At 41.9% G+C, this 19,394-nt stretch overlaps 2 protein-coding genes across 3 annotated transcripts; both read left to right on the plus strand.

Annotated features, from left to right (window-relative positions):
* Positions 1-688: 688 nt before the first annotated feature.
* On the plus strand, positions 689-12,009 carry osbp2a (oxysterol binding protein 2a). Its single transcript, XM_084035337.1, has 15 exons — positions 689-1,002; positions 1,834-2,039; positions 5,343-5,593; positions 5,726-5,894; positions 6,486-6,606; positions 6,704-6,770; positions 6,870-7,007; positions 7,103-7,348; positions 7,883-8,003; positions 8,172-8,275; positions 8,485-8,580; positions 8,967-9,151; positions 9,262-9,482; positions 9,645-10,983; positions 11,128-12,009. The coding sequence occupies exons 1-14, from the start codon at positions 836-838 to the stop codon at positions 9,785-9,787; spliced, it is 2,235 nt and encodes a 744-aa protein (XP_083891463.1). The 5' UTR covers positions 689-835; the 3' UTR covers positions 9,788-10,983; positions 11,128-12,009.
* Positions 12,010-12,551: 542 nt separating this feature from the next.
* slc35e4 (solute carrier family 35 member E4) lies at positions 12,552-18,762 on the plus strand. Of its 2 annotated transcripts, XM_084034467.1 has the most exons (3): positions 12,552-12,659; positions 13,566-14,176; positions 15,634-18,762. In XM_084034467.1, the coding sequence occupies exons 2-3, from the start codon at positions 13,585-13,587 to the stop codon at positions 16,161-16,163; spliced, it is 1,122 nt and encodes a 373-aa protein (XP_083890593.1). In that variant the 5' UTR covers positions 12,552-12,659; positions 13,566-13,584; the 3' UTR covers positions 16,164-18,762. The 2 variants fall into 2 exon arrangements, with proteins under 2 accessions (XP_083890593.1, XP_083890592.1); XM_084034466.1 differs by lacking the exon at positions 12,552-12,659 and having other exon boundaries at positions 13,509-14,176.
* Positions 18,763-19,394: the final 632 nt, after the last annotated feature.

Raw genomic sequence — 19,394 nt, forward strand, 5'->3', positions numbered from 1 at the left:
GTTTGTGATATTTTGTTGACGTTTATGTTTTCTAAAATCTTACTTACACATATTCTTAGAATATCTAACAATAATCTATGAATCATGACTTCTTTGAAAATTCTGAATTAACCATTAAAAAAATATAAATAACTAAATATAAGTCGTTATTTTGAGAAAGCTTCTATTTATTTCTGACGGTGGCAGAAATAAATATTATTTCTATAATAATAATAATAATATAATTATTTCTAGATTTTAAAAAATGCAAATCATTATTTTTTTCATATATTTATAGTATTTAATCTTGTCATGGCATATTGAAACCCGTTTTCAGTATTCATCCTCCTACCCTGTACTCTCCTTATATGATGTAGGAAGCTGCAGTGGATGCCATGTGTCCCACACACACACGCGCACGTACACACGCGCGCACACACGCGCGCGCACACACGCGGTCCTGCACCCATATGCTACAATCCTGTGATAAGGACGTCATCATCTCCCCTCTCTCACATCCACTGGCTCTATTAATACACGCAGTCAAAGTGCAGGGCCCAGCCGGTTTGCAGCGTTAGTTCCATACAATAATGTGGTTGTTATGCAGCGTAACTACGTAGATCTTTGTCAAACTATTACAGGTAAAAGGGAGGAGGAGGAGGGAGGGGGGGCACTCGTAGCTTCGCTAAACAGCTGCAAGCTAACAGTAGCGTTAGCGGAGGCTACAGTACAGTGCAGCTGGCTCACTGAGCTAGCTAACGGTACAGCTGTTGACAGGCGGCCGGCAACGCGACCAAAAACGGCACCGACTCTTCGTCCATCCCACTGGGGTAACGTAACCGGCCGAGAGGAGCAAATGAACGAGCTGGTGAAGAGCATGCCCTCCCCGACCCTCCCGGGGCTCCAGCTGCCGTGTTTGGATACCGGCACCTACAAGGGCTGGCTCTATAAATGGACCAACTACCTGAAGGGCTACCAGCGGCGGTGGTTCGTCCTCAGTAACGGCATGCTGTCCTACTACAGGTAGCCGGACGTAACCTCATCTCCACATCACACGGTTTTATAGCTAGCATTTATTCGATGAACAATAAAAAAATGTATAATTATTACATTTGCTGGCAGAGTTGATTTGTGGTAAAAACGTTTTTTTTTAAATGCGGAATACAACTTTTTAACGTTAACGTTACCTGGCCAAAGAACGAGCACCCTGCATGTTAACGTTGACTAACAAAAGTCAATGACATCAGATGGAGAATGTTGATTTATGAGTTGTGAATTATACGTACGTTAAATTAACGGCTAACCTCGGTGTCCTTCGGTATGTTAAATGCGGATTTCATAAAAGATGCTCCAAGATGTATAACGTTAGCCAGGTTAACTAGCTAACTAACTAGCTAGTTTAAGCTAACCCTACTCAAATTTGAGTTGTTATTTGTTTGTACAAGTAGAAACCAAGCGACAAAGAAACAAACTGCATAGTATCAACTGTGACATATTGTTATGACAGTGATTAATACTGTGGGGGGCATGTAAGAAGAGGACACAACTAAATATTCTTTGACAGTTATAATCTAAAAATAAAATGTCGTTTTTTTATTGTATGTTACATGCCGTATAAGATAATGCTAATCTACCGTGCAAGTAAAATAATATATGAAAGTGAAAGTGTTACGCTACAGTAGGCCTACATACTGTCTAAGGCCTGCAGAGAAATATAGGCTTCCTATTGAATCAAATCAAAGGTTGCATCATGTTTGACAGACTAAGTGAGAAGCTTTACTATTCTAACTGAAAACTGCTTTGAAATCAACCAGACACAGAACAAGCCCCATTTTGCTCCTCTGTTTCCCTCAGGACTCAGGCAGAGATGGCACACACCTGCAGGGGCACCATTCCCATGGCAACGGCACACATCGAGGTGGGCGACACCTGTCACTTGGTGTTGACCAGCGGAGGTCGAAGCTACCACCTGAAGGCCACCTCTGACGGAGAGTGTCAGCGATGGGTCTCAGCCCTGCAGCAAGCTAGGGCCAATTCCACTCTGCTGATGCATCACTCAGGTGAGATGTTTTATATCCTGAGACCCATATGAGTGTCAGTGTTCAGAATGTGTGCAAAGAAATATGATTTTTTAAATGGTCAGCCCATGCAGACAAACTAGCCAATGTCTATTTTTTTATTGGTATTTGGTATCCTTGTAATAAATAACTTGCAGAATATCCCTAATGTGCACTTTAAAGAAACAACAACGTTAACCTGGGAAAATCGAAGGCAGACAAACTAATTTTAGCTGAAGGTTAATGTCGCAGGTTCACACAACCAACCTCAATGCATATTTTTATTTATTTGTTATGTAAACATCAAGCCACAAGAGGGCAATGTTTTCCACATGTTCACATTCAGCAGGGTAAATTATCATGTTTGTTAACACAAAATCTCCATTTAATCATGTCATTTCAAAATACTAATTCATCACTTTTTACCTTGGGATACCTGCACACAATATGTTATGACAAATTTGTAATATGATATGTATCCTATTCTACGTTTCTGGAGACATTTTCAGTTTGCTGCTGTCTAGCCTTATTTGTATGAAAGAAACAAAATTGGAGGAATGGAGAACCAGGATGCACAGATTTTTCCTCTCTCGTTCTCCTGCACAAATGTGCTCAAACACACATGCAGCTACCAGCTCCCTCCCACTCCGTCTCCCTTTTTCCCTCCCTGTCTCCATCAGTATGACGACAGTCAGAGCTGAATGAAATGACCTTCCTCGAGACTCCTCCTCCTGTTCTGGTAGCAGGAGGAGTAAAAAGAGAGATGGTGTGAGGATTTTCATTGAGAATATTTTTTCACCGTACACTCTGTGGACAATAGGGATACACGAGTGTAGCCTTTTCTATGAGTGTCACCTTGTAAGTAACCTTTTAATTATTTTACCAAGAGCAGTATAAGAATTAAGATAGAAGCTTTCTGCTTGCATGTGGGCTTGTAATTGTTGTGTGTCTGATTATGGAGTCCGGCTAGTTTAGCTGTATTTTGTGAAAATGTCTGTGTAAACATGTCCATTGGATTTCTCACAGGATTGAATTTGCTTTAAAGTTGATCAAATGGCACCGTAATTTTTCAAAGTCACTGCAGGACAACAGTATTTAACAATCAGTCAAATGTGTGGTATTTGACTGACTTGAATCCTACTACTTTTCCTCAGATTATTACTGTAAAGAGAAGACAGCTGCTAGAGGATTCCTTCATAAGTGATGTGTGCATTTAAGCACTTTTTTACTGCTGAGTAAAAGGTTTTGCACCAGCAAGATCAATGTTTTCTGTTTATCTGGCTACATCAGCCTATGGAGACCATGGAGGATGTGTTAATGTGGGTTAATGTGAGGCGTTAATGCTGTATCTACCGTTGCATAACATTGGATCACTGAGAGTGAGATTTCACACACCCTTACTTACTCTCTGAGATTTCCCACGGTTCAGAAATTGTGTTTTACAGTGTTATTACTGTTTTGTCTTGATTGTAGTTCCATTATTTATTTTCCTCATAGATTTATAATCCGACCACAGCTGTGTTTATTAATATGCGGCGAATATAATATAATATTCTTGAACAAACCTTTGTTACACTGTCTGAATGCTTCACATAATTTCGGACATGTATTTGTATGCATGTGTAAATTCCCACACAGATCCTTGTGTGTTTTGGGGAAGTTTTTGTGTGTGTGTGTGTGTGTGTGTGTGTGTGTGTTTTGGTGAAGTTTGTGTGTGTGTGTGTGTGTGTGTGTGTGTGTGTGTGTGTGTGTGTGTGTGTGTGTGTGTGTGTGTGTGTGTGTGTGTGTGTGTGTGTGTGTGTGTGTGTGTGTGTGTGTGTGTGTGTGTGTGTTTTGGGGAAGTTTTTGTGTGTGTGTGTGTGTGTGTGTGTTTTGGTGAAGTTTGTGTGTGTGTGTGTGTGTGTGTGTGTAATGTGATGTGATTAGAGATTATTATTACAAGAGCCCTTGGTTATTAGCTTAGTGGCAATTATATCAGAGCTAATTAATTGTCTAGAAGTGGATTAGAATAGCTGAAATGAAGTGGTTGTTGTGGAAGTTGTAATAGCTATAACCTCTACTTGAGCACCAGTTTTAGGAGGCACATAAATATAAAATATAATATCCTCTCTTCCCAGACTCTTTTCATACTGGTGCTCTCTCTATCACCTGTGGGGGTGTTTTCATGGTTCAACGATGAGTCACCAATTTGTGTCCTGCGTGGAAAAATAGCCCATTAGTACACAGAGCAGACCAGTAAGCGTCTCTCCTGCATGTTTGGTATTATTCCAGGGCTGTGTTTTATGGCTGCAAGAAGAATTTCACTTCCATATAAACAAATTAAATTCACAATATAGTTTTTTAATAGCTTGAGCACGATAAGTCAAATTACATCCTTTTCCTCTCCTGCATATGGGTCATGAAACCATAACAGATGCCTAAAGGTTTGTTTTTTTACCCTCTAATTTTTAATCTTCTCCTCCTGAGACTTTGTAATTCCTGTTTGCCCTGATTTCCCCCCCTTTCCTTTCCCTGCATATAGGGCAGTAGTAGTTTGTCTCCCAGCTTTGGTACTCACAGAGCCCATTTTGCTCTATTACCCTCTCATACCTAGATTCTTTCCCTGCTCCATTATCACAAGCATTATTCAAAGCCTCGGAATGTGTTAAATCTTGTCAAAATCCCAAGCTTTAGTACCAAATGTGTCTTGACATCTAGAGTTTCTGTTTGATGTGATGCTGGAGCCATACAAAGAAAGGTATATAATAGTGATTTTGCTATAAGTAAGTGGACCAAGTAGTAAAAAATTGTTTATGCTTAAAGAGTCAATATGAGAGAAATACTCTAGGGTTCAAGTAGTGAATGCTTTTTTGAGTTAATGTCATAATTTATAACTCCCTGCTCTCCTTCATAAAGATCTGAGACTGATGGCTCAGCTCATGCCTTAGAGGGGTAGAGAGGTAGAGAGTGAGAAAGAGAGGAGGAAAGGGGTAGTGCGTCATCTTTTTTTCTCCCTCTTCTTCTAAAAATAGCCTAGCCTCCTGATTGCATGAGCCTGGGTTTCCAGGGCAACAGTGTTCATTCACAGCTTTCCCATCTTGTAGAGGAAGAGGTGTGGAGGACCAGGGTGTGAAGTGTTATTATCTTCCTCCATCCGTTCCCCACAAACATTAATTATTTAAATAGATTTTCCGATGTCTGATGAGACATGTACTGTTTACAGTTTCACCACCATAAGCTCCCACTTTATTCAGATGTTAAACCTCTAGTAATAACCAGCCTTTCTTTGGTAAATTATGCAATTTGTGCCCCTTTTTGTCTTTGAAGATGACTCAGGAGATGAAGGCCCCGTACCTCAGGAGGATCGAGCCCTAACCCAAGGGGTGCTCAAGACTCTGGCCAGCAAGCTAGATGACCTGAGCACCTGTAATGAGCTGATAGGAAAGCACGGCGCCGCCCTCCAGCGCTCCCTCAGCGAACTCGAGGAACTGCGCGGATCCGTTGACAGCACAGACAGAGTAAAAGCTGTTAATGAGCGAGCCACCCTTTTCCGCATCACCTCCAATGCTATGATCAATGTGAGTTTTCGCCATGCGAACTTCATCCAGTAAAACTACTGTAAATGCGAGACATGATCAGTTGTCTCTTTTAATGAGGGAATGTGGCTTGAGGGCTCATCTTTTCGATGTGTGTTTTTGTTCACACCTCAGGCTTGTCGGGACTTTCTGGATGTAGCAGAATCTCACAGCCGGAGGTGGCAGAAGACCTTGCAGTATGAGAGAGAGCAGCGTCACCACCTGGAGGAGACCATCGAACAGTTAGCCAAACAGCACAATAGCTTAGAGCGAGCCTGGAAGGAGAACCCCACCTCATATACAGGTGAGACACATCATTCTTTTTAGTGCAAAAGGCAGAGTATGGTCTCACAAAGAGAGAATATGGCCCTCTCCTGGCCAGTAGTAGTGATGCATGTCTATCACAGAGATGTGGCTCAGTAAAACTTATCATATCTCAAGTTTTAGTACTATTACTCTATCACTCTTAGTACTATTTACCAACATGGGAAGTCAAAGAAAAACCTAACAACAAAATAGCATTAGCATAGCATTTACACACAGTTAATGAGAAGTATAATGTTTTTTTTTTTTTTTTTTCAGATGTGTGATAATTGAACATGAATTTAGTGGTCATAGTTATTATCATGTGATGCAAATATACCATTAATTGTCTTCAAACTGCTGTTTTGGATGGTCTTCTTATAACAACTGGTCTGTACAGTTTTTTGTTTGGCACATATTCTCATAATTTATTGGCAAACAATGATTCTTTCAGCCATTGTGTTTGATGGTAAAGTGTCTCTGTTATTTGCCCACCTCTTGTAAAACAGCGCTGCAGTATGTGTGATGTTTATACTTATAGATTGAAGACAGACAGATAAACCATCCCTTTGTCCTGTATTTGTTGCTGTAGGTGTGGAGCGGTCTCAAGAGGGGGACGCAAGCGATGAGAATGACGAGGCAGAGTTCTTCGATGCCATGGAGGACTCCCCTGCATTCATAACTGTGACTGCCAGTGGCAACATTCAGCACAAGTGAGACATCATCTTCATATCATCGTCTTAATATCAATCTCAGAGCTGTGTTCTCAGTTACTTTGATCTGTATTTTAATGATGTTGCTTTCTCTCAGGCGCTCAGGGAGTAACCAGAGTATGATGAGCGGAGGCATGGCCAATGACTGGACTCACAATGAGGATGTAGGCCCCAAGCATGATCAGTTGTCTTACTAGTTGTTGCTATACACCCTGCATATGCACTTACTTTCAATTTCAAAATGTTTCGCATATTTTTTTCAGGACACCTCGGGCACAAACCACATGCAGCTTCGAAGACCGAGACGCAGCCGTATTCCTGACAAACCAAATTACTCCCTTAACCTGTGGAGCATCATGAAGAACTGTATCGGCAAAGACCTGTCCAAGATACCCATGCCTGTAAATGAAAATCATACGGTGCAAATTGGCTCCAATATAGTTTTTTGAATTTGAGTGTCTTACAAGAAAACTGTTCTGTCTGTGTGTGATTGGAGGTAAACTTCAACGAGCCGTTGTCGATGCTGCAGCGTCTGACAGAGGATTTGGAGTACAGCGAGCTTCTGGACCGGGCAGCTCGCTGCGAATCCTCCGTGGAGCAGATGTGCCTGGTGGCGGCCTTTTCTGTCTCCTCGTACTCCACCACAGTCCATCGCACAGCGAAGCCCTTCAACCCTCTGCTGGGAGAGACTTACGAGCTGGACCGACTGGAGGAGTATGGCTATCGCTCCATCTCGGAGCAGGTGAGACAAAGGCGAACACATGGCTTCATGCCTGATTCAGACCACACAATGTTTGTGTCGGGTACAATGGTCGCTATGTCAGATTTGGCAATTACAGAGTCGTGAAGTCTTGTCGTAGCTTGGTGGAAAGAGATGACGGACTAGACGTCAGTCCCCAACATCGCTTTAGAAACTCACAGCTGGAGGGGATGAAAGACCTTGCAGTATGAGAGAGAGAGAGCAGCGTCACCATCTGGAGGAGACCATCAAACAGTTATCCAAACAGCACGATCATCGCTGGTTGTCTTTCACGACACGTGTGATGTCAGCAGTGTGTCTATCCAAGCCTTCACTATGAAAAATGATTTGCTAATGACAGTAGCCGACTCACTGGGTTGCTGACGTACCTCTGCTATTACTGGTCAGCTTTTTTCAACGTTCACACTGTTGTGATAGTCCCTCAAGGAAAAATCAAAGATGCAGGGGCGAGAATGGGACTGTAATGGTGTAGTCTGAACACACGGATACAACTTCACTGCTATCATTCACCCTCAGGTCAGTCATCACCCACCAGCTGCTGCCCACCATGTGACCTCACAGCGAGGATGGACCCTGTGGCAGCACATTACCATTGATAGCAAGTTCCGTGGGAAATATATTTCTGTCATGCCATTAGGTAAGAAACAAGTAAATTGATGCTGACAATCAGTATACAGTATTATATTTTCAAGCCATATTTGATCTGTAAATACACGCAAACTTTATACTATAATGCAAATAATTATATAACTGTAATGTTATTCATAATTTGTTAGGTTTGGTCTCTTCCTTCTCTTCACTATAGGAAACATTCACCTGCAGTTCCACTCAAGCGGACAACGCTACGTGTGGAGCAAAGTGACTTCAACTGTCCACAACATTATTGTGGGGAAACTTTGGATTGATCAGGTGTGCCCCTTAGACCAGTAAATCATACTATAATGAAGAATTTACTCAATCAGGCAACAGAGAGGCAGTTGCTGTTCAGAAAGATATAATTGACAAACATAAATTGTATAGTGTGTGTCCGTGTGTTACTGAAGAAAGTCCGTTAGGTCATAATACACTTTTAAGTCACATCTATTGTTTTTTTGCTGTTTTCCTGTTGCTGTTGGCAGTCTGGAGACATTGGCATTGTAAACAACACTACCAAGGACACTTGCCGTCTCAAATTCTCCCCCTACAGCTACTTCTCCAGAGACGTCCCACGTAAAGTAAGTCTGTTGTACATTCCCACTGCTGCTGCTACACAGGCCTGTGTCAAGAAACACTGTTAGCATCGCTATTGCCTATATATTGCCTCTTAATATGTTTAACCTTGTACCAAACCTTGTTTAAGAGATGTCTTATTCCCGACAAATGGTTTTGTCATAATATCATCATCTACCCAGAAAGAAGTCACCGACTCACCAGCTAGTGAGAAGCAGGAGTTCATATTATCTCTTAAACTTTTTAATATAGTCACTCAACACTCAAACACTCAAAATCTAGTTGCGATGAGCAGAGGAATATCCCAAAGTAGTACCTACTGTGAATATGCCAGTCAGAGCATACATGTAACTGATCTCTTGCTGTGTGTCATCTTCTCTGGTGTCTGTAGGTGACAGGTGTGATAGAGGACGGAGGGGGCACGGCGCGTTACATCCTGTCAGGAACCTGGGATGACAAGATGGAGAGTGCCAAAATAGTGGACAGCAGCAAAGGATGCGGAGGCTCTGAAGGCAAACAAAAGACAGTTTATCAGACGCTCCAGCCCAAACTGTTGTGGAAAAAATATCCTCTCCCGTACGTTTATCTATCCAACACATTTACTTTGAAATTGAATGTGGCAGCCTGCTCCCCTCTGTGATCTGCCCTGTCCTATTTCTTTTCCTCTTCTATCTTTCACTCTTCAGAGATAATGCAGAGAACATGCACTTTTTCTCCTCCTTGGCTCTGACGCTCAACGAGCCAGAAGATGGTATTGCACCCACGGACAGTCGTCTGCGGCCAGACCAGCGGCTCATGGAAGCAGGCGTGTGGGACGAAGCAAACACCCACAAACAGCGTCTGGAGGAGTGTCAGAGGCTGGAGAGGAAAAGAAAGGAGGCACAAGCCAATCAGGCTCTGGAGGAAGGCAAGTTCCCTTCCATTCAGAAATACATTGATACTTCACTTGAATCTTTGAGCTTCACTGTGTTGAATGATTATATTTAGATATTAGATCTGACAGAAAATAGATGTTACCAATCTTCTTCAATCTTTTTTTCTGATTTTAAATACGATACTGTTTCATTAGGGCAAGACATCGAGTGTTACCAGCCACTGTGGTTTGAGAAGAGGGCAGATGATTCAACAGGAGAAAGCATCTACATCTACCGGGGCGGCTACTGGGAGGCCAAAGAAAGACAGGACTGGAGCCAATGCCCTGACATCTTCTAGGACAAAAGTTGCCCTTACACCGTTGCATAGGACAACAAGCTGAGTGGTTCCCCCTGATGTAAGGATACTCTTTGACATGTGGACAGTTGCGTGTGTGTGAGTGAGCAAACCAGGATTGAGGGTAGCCGTCGCTCCAGGAATTTCAAATACAAAACAAGCTCCTGCTTGCACTTACTAGTCTAGTCTCTTCTGCTCAATTATAACTTGTGTTACCAGAATGCACGGCCTCATTTAGTGTGTGTTGTGTGAATGCTCATTCAGCACCCTAAAGACCTGCTTCATGAATGCATATAGTTCTTTGTGTGCGCGGGGCGTGGAAGGTGCTGAAAAATTGACATTTGCTTGGAAAAGAAATGATTTCTGCACTAAAATACATGATTCAGTGGGTGTGTATGGGGATAACCTGGGGACAAGGTGTGCAGTGGAGGTTTTGGCAAAAATGACGGAATGTCTTGTTCTCTTCTAAAGTCGGAACAACATGTTCCTCGTGCTGCACTCTGACAGAGACCCTGAGATTTTAAAGGATCGTAGCAGGACTGAGCAGATTTCATTCTCTTTGGATGGACAACTGACTGAAAACACCATGCTGTTTTATAGTCAACCGCTGCTTCACACATGATCTTGCAATTTTGTCTCCATTTGCATCAAAAGGACACTGCACTTTTTTCCTAGTACGGAGGATTACTACATAGTCTGTGAAAACAGTTGTGTAATGTTTTCAAGCTATGGAAGAGCTTTGTCGAGTCAAAGTTATGAAAGTGATGTCACTTGACTATCCTCGGGTGCACTTCGGAAAGTTCACCAAGCTTGGAGGTTCTAACTAAAGACACTGTTTAGTTGCATTGTGGGAAACATAGTATGCAGCATTTTGGATCTTCACCAATACTGAGGAATAAAAATCAGGATATCTCGATCTCCACTGCATCTATTTTGACCACTGTCTTTTACATTTCTCTCTAACAAGTCCCCAAAATTAACAGTGAGTACAAATCTGCTTAGCCTGGGGGATATACATCAGCAAGGAATTATGTTGCATCTCAATTGTAGCCTTAATTATGCCATAAAGTAAAGTACTAACCACAACAAAACTATGAGACTCAGAGTAGACATCTGGCTGGGCATTTTTCTTTTGAGGGGATTTACGTGTATATTTCAGGGTGATTTTTATTTTGTTTGAATTTTACTCAACATATCAGGCTTCCTTCGGCCCTGTGATAGACTGGCGTCCTGTCCAGGGTGTACCCTGCCTTCGCCCAATGACAGCTGGGATTGGCTCCAGCCCCCCCGCGACCCTGAATACAGGATAAGCGGTAGAAAATGGATGGATGGATGGATATCAGGCTTCCTTATCCCGATACTATGAGCAGCAACAAACGTGTTTCCCCTAGTAAAAAACAGTAGACATCGCTAGCTCTATTGCTTAATTGCCAGCAATAACACAATTGCACTTGAGAAGAAAATACCCCCAGGTCAGAAATGTTTTTTTATGCAGCCCAAAATATATGTGCTAGTAACAGTATCCCATTAGCTGAATGATAGTTATTAAAATAAATCACATTTATACACATCAGTCAAGGACCAGAAAACAATTAAAGGAGGCTTGGCATTACATGTTGCTGTAGTATTAAATATACATACTATAACCAATAAACACATTTATTTATGTTTTTTTAGCTTACTATGTATTATAATAGGACCTGATGCACATGTATAATTGCCTGCTTGCTTTTGGCCTGTATATAGCATAAATATAATAGAAATAGAATTGCCTCATGTATAATCCCTGTAAGAAAGTATTGTTTCACATTACTTCAACATTCACATCGTGGGCGGAACTTAAACTCTATCTGTGTATACATAATCTTAAATGGAGTCAAGATTCTATACCAGTTATCGAGATGTTGGGGAAATCAAATTATAAATATAAGTTCATTAGATATATAATATTCATGATGCAAATAAGGTGTTGTTTAAATAAAGCACAATGTTATGTTTCCCTGCAGGTAATGACACGGACACATGACTGGTGATGACTCATCAGGTTTTGCCTGGTATAGCTGTGCATGGTTTTAGAGTGCTCAAGCACTTCTGTAGTGGAACGCCTCTTCACCTAGCCAATAGTTTTGTGAACTCTTACTGAAACATGATGTGAACTCACCTTTTGTGCCCAGCGACCTCAAAAATGTTATATTTTTGAGCTCGATTAAAAACATAAAGCTATCGCGTGCTGTTGTTTACTGTCGGACCACTGCCGTTTGTGTGTTTTAACTCACGAGATGATACAGGAGACGTCCAGAGAAACCTTGTCTGTCGTCAGGCCTCAAGGACAACAGTAATGTCTCATTTGACAATAACTGCAAGGTGTGCAGACTCATATTTAAGATATGCTAAAAGAAACATGGATTCTCTGGACCTTCCAAAAACTTTAAACTGACATTATGCTGAAGCTTCTTTCCCAGAGCCTCACATACACAAACAATATTATATTTTAGATGTATTTTTCCTCTGTAGTCAATTTAAGCAAAGAAAATAATAGGAAATGTGATATTGAAGAGAGCGATATGGCAATATTTGGTTTATCTTTTATAGGTAACTATTTATTACTTTAAACCCTGCTGTTACTTGCTGTAACACGTAGTATGATGACAGGAGAGCAAGAGGCTGCAGGCTCCAACGCTTTAAAAACCTGCACAGCAGAGAGGTTACACAACTCTTAAATGAGTGTCATTGCCCTTTAAAAAAAAAAAACACACATCCAGTGACTGTAAATCTCGTCCGCCACCGCTTGTCTGACAGCGCGGTGAACGACTGACGGGACATTTAGCCAGGGATGCTGCCGATGCTGTCAAGGTGCTACTCGTTGAAGAACAAGGTAAAACAATAACGACGAAACTCGTCCTGAGAAAATGCCGCTGACTGCAGTCTCTGTGTCGCTAACGGTCACTTTACAGATGAGCTAGGACATCGCGAAGCCATAGTGACGTTAGATAACATAACATTAGCTAACCAGCGCGCTAGCTCCTCCCCCCCGGCCGTTAGTTACAGAGGGGTTAGCTAACGTTAGCTCTGACAGTACTAGCAGAGGTTCAGATGGTGTCAAGTGACAAGTCCGTAGCAAAGGTCGTCTAATTTAACTCACTTTTACCTTTGCTTATTTTGTCGGACAAAGGGAACGGTCGTGCTCCCCAGTTAACGGTTACCGAGCTGTCTCGACTAGCTAAAGCTGTTTACATGTTGTGCGGTTTACGAGCTAGGAGGGTTTCCTCTCTGCTCCAGTGCTCGGAAAAGGGATCATAAGATCCCCCACAGGTGATGATATAAGCTGCTATTTTTACACCAGCATGGAGAGGGAAAACACGACTCATGTGAGCTGCCTGCACGCCTGATATTTATCAGATTTAGTTACAGGGATGAGGTTTTTGGTGCATCACACTGAAGTCTTCGGCGTCAGACCGTTTTCCAGTCCGCCCTGAAACAGTTCTCGGTCCTCCCTCTTTCTTTCTGTGTTTTTCTGTGTTGGCATACCGGTATGTCATTTTGACTGCGCGGGGTTAAGTTACGCAACCGGCCCGTAGTGCAAATAGAAACACGTGTCTGTAGGCGGTGCCGAAAAAGACGTTTTATTGAACAACAAAGACCGGCTCACGAAGCAAAGGAGTTAAAGAAAAACGCCGCGTTGAAGGTTATTTTTCGCCATTTTATGACCACAAGCATGGAGGTTTGATCATGTATCAACTGGAGGTGAAGGTAACGGACTCGACATGTGTTTTCCCTTTAGAGAGGACAATGATACGAACATGATCAGCCCCGATGGCTTCTCAAAACGCGAGGCGACTCTGCGAGAGAGAGGCCGGAGGAGGCCACCCGCAGAGATGCTCCATCTGCTGTCGGCTGTTATTGTCTGGCTGGTGACGGGGACCACCATCTCCAGCCTCAACAAGTGGATATTTGCCGTTTACAACTTCAGGTACCCCCTGCTGCTGTCGGCGCTCCACATGCTGACGGCCATAGTGGTGGACTATGGGCTGATCAAACTGCAGGTGGTGCGCCACAGAGGGGCCGGAGAACAGGACCTGACCCCCAGCGCCAAATGTAAGGTTTTCCTGTTGAGTTTGACCTTTTGCGCCAGCATCGCTTTTGGCAACATGGGTCTCAACTATGTCCAGCTGTCGTTTGCACAAATGATCTACACCACCACTCCGCTCTTTACGTTGGCCATCTCCACGCTGGTCATGGGGAAACAGCATCACATCCTCAAATACACCGCCATGATGCCCATCTGCCTGGGAGCCTCCTTCAGCATCATGGGAGAGGTACAATTCGATCAGACTGGCTGCTTCTTTGTGTTTGCAGCGACCATGTTGAGGGGGGTCAAGTCCATTCAGCAGAGTAAGTACCCCTTCTGTGTTTTCCTCATCCGTTTCTCTGTCTGTTGACATTTTTGTTTTGTTGTTCCAAGAGAAAGTACACGTTGTAGGTTTCACTTGCTTTTTGTTACCGGAAATATCATCTCGTGCAACAGTCGTCAGAGGTTATTTTAGTGTCCCCCACCCCCCACCCCGAGACACCGCAGTCTGCAGCCCTGGAAACGTTTAGTGATTCACTCCTCAGTCCGGTGACACACCCACACATTGAGGTGGAACGTTTCTGGTTTCTTAGGGAACGTGATACAAACATAAACAGTCTGTTAGAATGGGCTACATGTTATGTGTGCCTGGTAAAGTTTGTTTTTAAGAGAAAGGCAGATCTTAATCAGCAGTTAAGATTGTTTATTTTGTGATCTTGTAAAAGTTATTCTTATTTGCCACGTATACTACTTATTTGCCACGTATACTAGAGACAGATAGTAATGGATAGGTAAATAGTAACATTTCATTTTTAGATTTCTTATAGTGACGGTAGTTTATGTGAACACGTCCTGGGAAAGAGACGGATTCCTTTTCTTGAACTGATGTCACATGTACCGAGTAGTGCCATAACAAATTTATACAATGTACTCATTGATCTAATGTTCTGTGCTCTCATGGATGCATTTGTGAAAGGAATTTCTTTAAAGCAGATTCAGTGGGCAGAGGATTAGGTCCTATAACGTCATTAGTCTCCACAACATTGTAGTTGTCGAAGAAGAAAAAAGAAGGCTTCTAAGAAATATAGAGGAATATATATAGAGGCCCTGTGTTTAATTGTTACATAACACTAAAGTAGACATACAGTAACGCTACATACTTTGTACCAGGAGGAGCGCAGGGGAACCTCGTGGTTACAGTGGCAGGCTTGTGACTACTGGGTCATCAGTTCAAATACCCCAGTATACCTACAGCAGGAATACAGTACTAGACTGTTTAGAAAGTTAGTTTTCTGTGTTAAATTAGAGTGAATACATATACAGGAATTCAAATGTAATTTAATCGCTTTTGCGTTTTATTCAGAATTTGTAAACAAGATCCAGCAGGTAGAAGCTGCTGCACATTACTTTTATTTTTAATCATGACTCAACATTTAAGTCCATCCCGAGTTGCCAAATTAGTTGTACTATGTTGTCTTAAGTTTCAACACGCTATTTTTTATCTTCTCTCTCACACGCTGCTGTTGTTGTTGTTGTCAAACTTTTCTCTGTCACGTGTTTTTGGTTTAAGGCCTGGACTCAAAGCATTTTCACAGGTTTGTTACTGAATGTCAACACTATGAAGTGTTTCCAATGAGGGAAGGGTGTTCAAGCCGCCTTACCTCTTATGCAAACATCAAGAGTTTTGATAGATGTGTTTTTGCGTCCTACATGTCCAGGCATCAAGTTTCCAAATAGGAGATTTGCATAATATCACGCCATAACTTCTCTGTTTCCTCAGGCATCTTACTTCAGGAGGAGAAGATCAACTCTGTGTTCCTGCTCTACCTGATGTCCATTCCTAGTTTCTGCATCCTGGCCGTCGCGGCGCTGGCCTTAGAAAACTGGGCTCTGATGGAGTCGCCACTCTATTACGACTGCCACCTGTGGGTCTTCATCTTGCTCAGCTGCCTGGGCTCAGTCATGTACAACCTGGCCAGCTGCTGCGTCATCACGCTCACCTCTGCCGTCACTCTGCATGTCCTCGGCAACCTGAGCGTGGTGGGAAACCTGCTGTTGTCTCAGCTGCTTTTCGGCAGCGAGCTGTCCGCCCTCAGCTGCGTCGGCGCGGTGCTGACGTTGTCTGGCATGCTCATTTATCAGAACTCGGAGTTCATCGTCGGATTCCTGGATGCTCGCAGGGCCAAAGCGGAAATGTCCAGACGGGAGGATTTTCACACTGCAAGTGGAGAGGACGTGGACAAAACTAGAGCATCTGAACCAACATGTCAGCAGAGAACGTACGGAAAACAGGAAGACAAGATGGACTAAACTGAAGGGATGAAGGAGAGAATAAAATGATCAGAATCCTGGCTATAGTTCTGTTCTTTGTGCCAGTAAGTGGGGAGGAGTGTGGCCTTATAAGGCCATTATCACTGATGATGGGACGGATCTTTTTATTTTAAATGTTATCATTTTTTAACTTCCTCACTGTGCCAGTTTATCTCTCCTCTGGTCACGCAAAAATGGAGTCAGCGGAGAGGAAAAGGTTCCCTTTATTTGTCACAATGATGGTTAAATTCTCTCCTTCATCTCCGAATCACTCATACAAAGCCTTTTAGCGGTATATGCATGCACGAGCACACTAAACTCTTTGATACCTCATAAGGTATTCACACTGTCGCTCATACTACACTGTGAACATGTTCTCATTGACTGAGGGCTCTAACTGATGTTTTGGGTGGCCGTCGTGGATATTGCAGGGTGCCTGAGGAGCCTCGTGTGACGTTGAGGCTTAGAAAGCACTCAAATCTGAACAGGCACAATTTGTATTAAGAATATATATTAGTGGCACTGTTACCTGACATTCTCCTGGCCCTGTCATGGTAAGGGACTGGGTTTTTGGCAGCTTTTTTATTTTTGTTGGTATGTGAAGCTTGTTAAATAAGGAAACTTTTATTTAGAGGGTGAGATGGCTCTTGTCCTCTACCGAAGCACATTTTTAAATAAGAGGCCTGAGCTCTGTGTTTTTGTCCTCCTCTATGAACCTCAGTGTGGCTTCCCACTTAAGGCCTAGCTTTTCTTCTCGAGCAGTCTCTGAGAAATTAGTCCAATTATTTCCGCCAGTGCACTCACTGCAGCTTTCCGCGATAATTAGGTTCACAAGTTCTCTAAGGAGTGTCACTCAACTTTAGCTGTCTTTTCCCTGCGGAAGAGATGAGGGGGGGGAAAGAAGATTGAGATGTCCTTTACAGTCTGCTACTTAAATCCCACCAATGTCATATTTTAGAATGAATGTTTCCCTTTCTGTGGGGTGACATTTAAAAAGAACAAATTAAGCTGGTTAGCCGCACATCTTGAAAAACTGACCTGCTGGATAATGTTGAGTTTGTCTTGTGTTTGAAAAGCATTTTACTGACATTATTTAGAAAAAAAACACTCTATTCCCATTTTTAATATTCATGTAGAAGAAACTATTTATTTTTTGAATGCCCACAGAAATATTCCCACCTGACGAAGATCCAAGCAGGATCAAAACGTCATCCCTGAATAAATTGTGGCATGGAGTGGTGTGCAGGCGTTATTTGTTCTAAATGATGCTGTACTGATATCCTAGCACCACACGTGTGCATAATTCATCTCTCTAACCTGAATGACCATAGCAGCCATTGGCTTGGTAATGCTGTAGATTTTGTTCCTCGTGTGCACATGCATACATGTAATACTAGACAGCACACTCGTCTCTCCTGTCCTCTCTCTTTAGAGAAGAGTCATATATACCATGCAGAAGACTGCATGTCACTCCTGAAAGGATTTTAAAGGATCCAGGATGTCTGTAACCGTGCACTCCCTCCTATGTGTGGTGTGCCAAAGCTTCTTTTTTTTTTTTTGGTCACACAGTGTCAAAATACTGGTTCTGTCCAGACATGATAATTTCTCATAAGATGACTGTAACAAAGCCATTTTTTTAATGACACCTGCCACAATATCTGCATAGTTTGCCATAATACTGCATTTTACTTAAGTTGTCACTGATTTATATATGAAGATGTATTTCATAAATCCCTAGTCGGTTGAAGATGGTGGAAGAAAGATTTGAAACGGTTTTATTTTTCAGTTTTATAAATAGCTGTGTTGGACTGGTTATGTCAGCCATTCCTAAAAAGACTTTAAAAGATGATGTACAGCAGATCATTTCACTGGTTTCACATTACTGAATACCTCAGCTGTTAAATAGGACTTGTTATGCCCTTGTGTTCATTGATTATAACTATTGGATTGAGATCAAGCAGCTATTTGATAACCACAATAAAACTGCAGCATGTGAATTCTGGATTTTGTTGTTGAGTAGATCACATATGTCAAAATATTTTTAAAAACGCATTGTTGATCATTACGATCAGAACACCGCTTTTTTTTGTTTGTTTTTATCTCATTTGAATGATCACAAGCTTGTGGAAGTTTGGCTGCTTGTTCTCGTGGATATTATTATGAGTGGGGGGCAAAGAAACTGTTGCACTTAAGAGGTAGGAAGTCGCTGCAATTCCTGTGTACATCATGGTTTTTATTTGTTTGCGAAGCTAGTTTGGTGTAAATAGTAGTTTTATGAAAATTGTGTATTTTATAGTCATATATGGCTGGTTTAAGAATGAAACATTCGCCTCATGCCTTATTTGGACATACTGTAGATAAGAAAAAGAGTGATTAGATTCATCATTTTATCCAATTGTTTTTATTCATACTTTGAATGCCAACAACAACTGCAGGTGCTTCTGTTTAGGGGCAAACATATGGCTGATTCATATACACATGATCTGCAATTGCTTGAATAAAAATAAATGGACTGCTACAACAAACGAAACCAACCACCTCATTACTGAGCCGGGATCGTTGCCGTCATCAAGTAACTCTCACCGCCATCCTGCATATTTAATAATGTTTTTTCTCATTTATTTCTTTTAATTTCTTCTTCTGATAAAATGTGTGAATGTTTACGGTATCTTTTTGATTATATAAAAGGATACTTTACCTTTTTGCTAGTTGTTTTCAATTACTTTTTGTTGACATAATTGTTAACAGTAATTTTCCTATTACATGTGAAACTATTTGATAACATTCAGGAATATATAACACAGTGAGATGGTGAGAATGTTGCAGCTAATGTTGCTTTCGGGGCATCATTTTCATATTAATTAGGCATTATGTTTATAGAAACAGTAGGATAGTCCCAGATCTCCAAGTTACACATTTAAATAGATTTTTCTATCAATCTACTGATCAATGAATCCACTAATGGTGTCTAAGGGTTTTGACACATCGCAGTATGTTGTCATTGAGGCTCTTTCAAAGCATTTGCGAATGTTCACCACTTGGTGGAGCCGTTTGTCTACTTTCTGATATATTAGATGTTTCTCTAAATCTGCCTAAACTATTAAAAACGAAATAATCCCTGCTGAAATTGAAGAGTGTGTTTTGCTGATGGTGTCTTCCAGGTGTGTGTGTGTGCGAGAGTCTCTGTGTGTGTGTGTGTGTGTGTGTGTGTGTGTGTGTGTGTGTGTGTGT

The sequence above is a fragment of the Eutrigla gurnardus genome, assembly GCF_963514095.1.
Source record: "Eutrigla gurnardus genome assembly, chromosome: 19".
Classification (NCBI taxonomy): domain Eukaryota; kingdom Metazoa; phylum Chordata; class Actinopteri; order Perciformes; family Triglidae; genus Eutrigla; species Eutrigla gurnardus.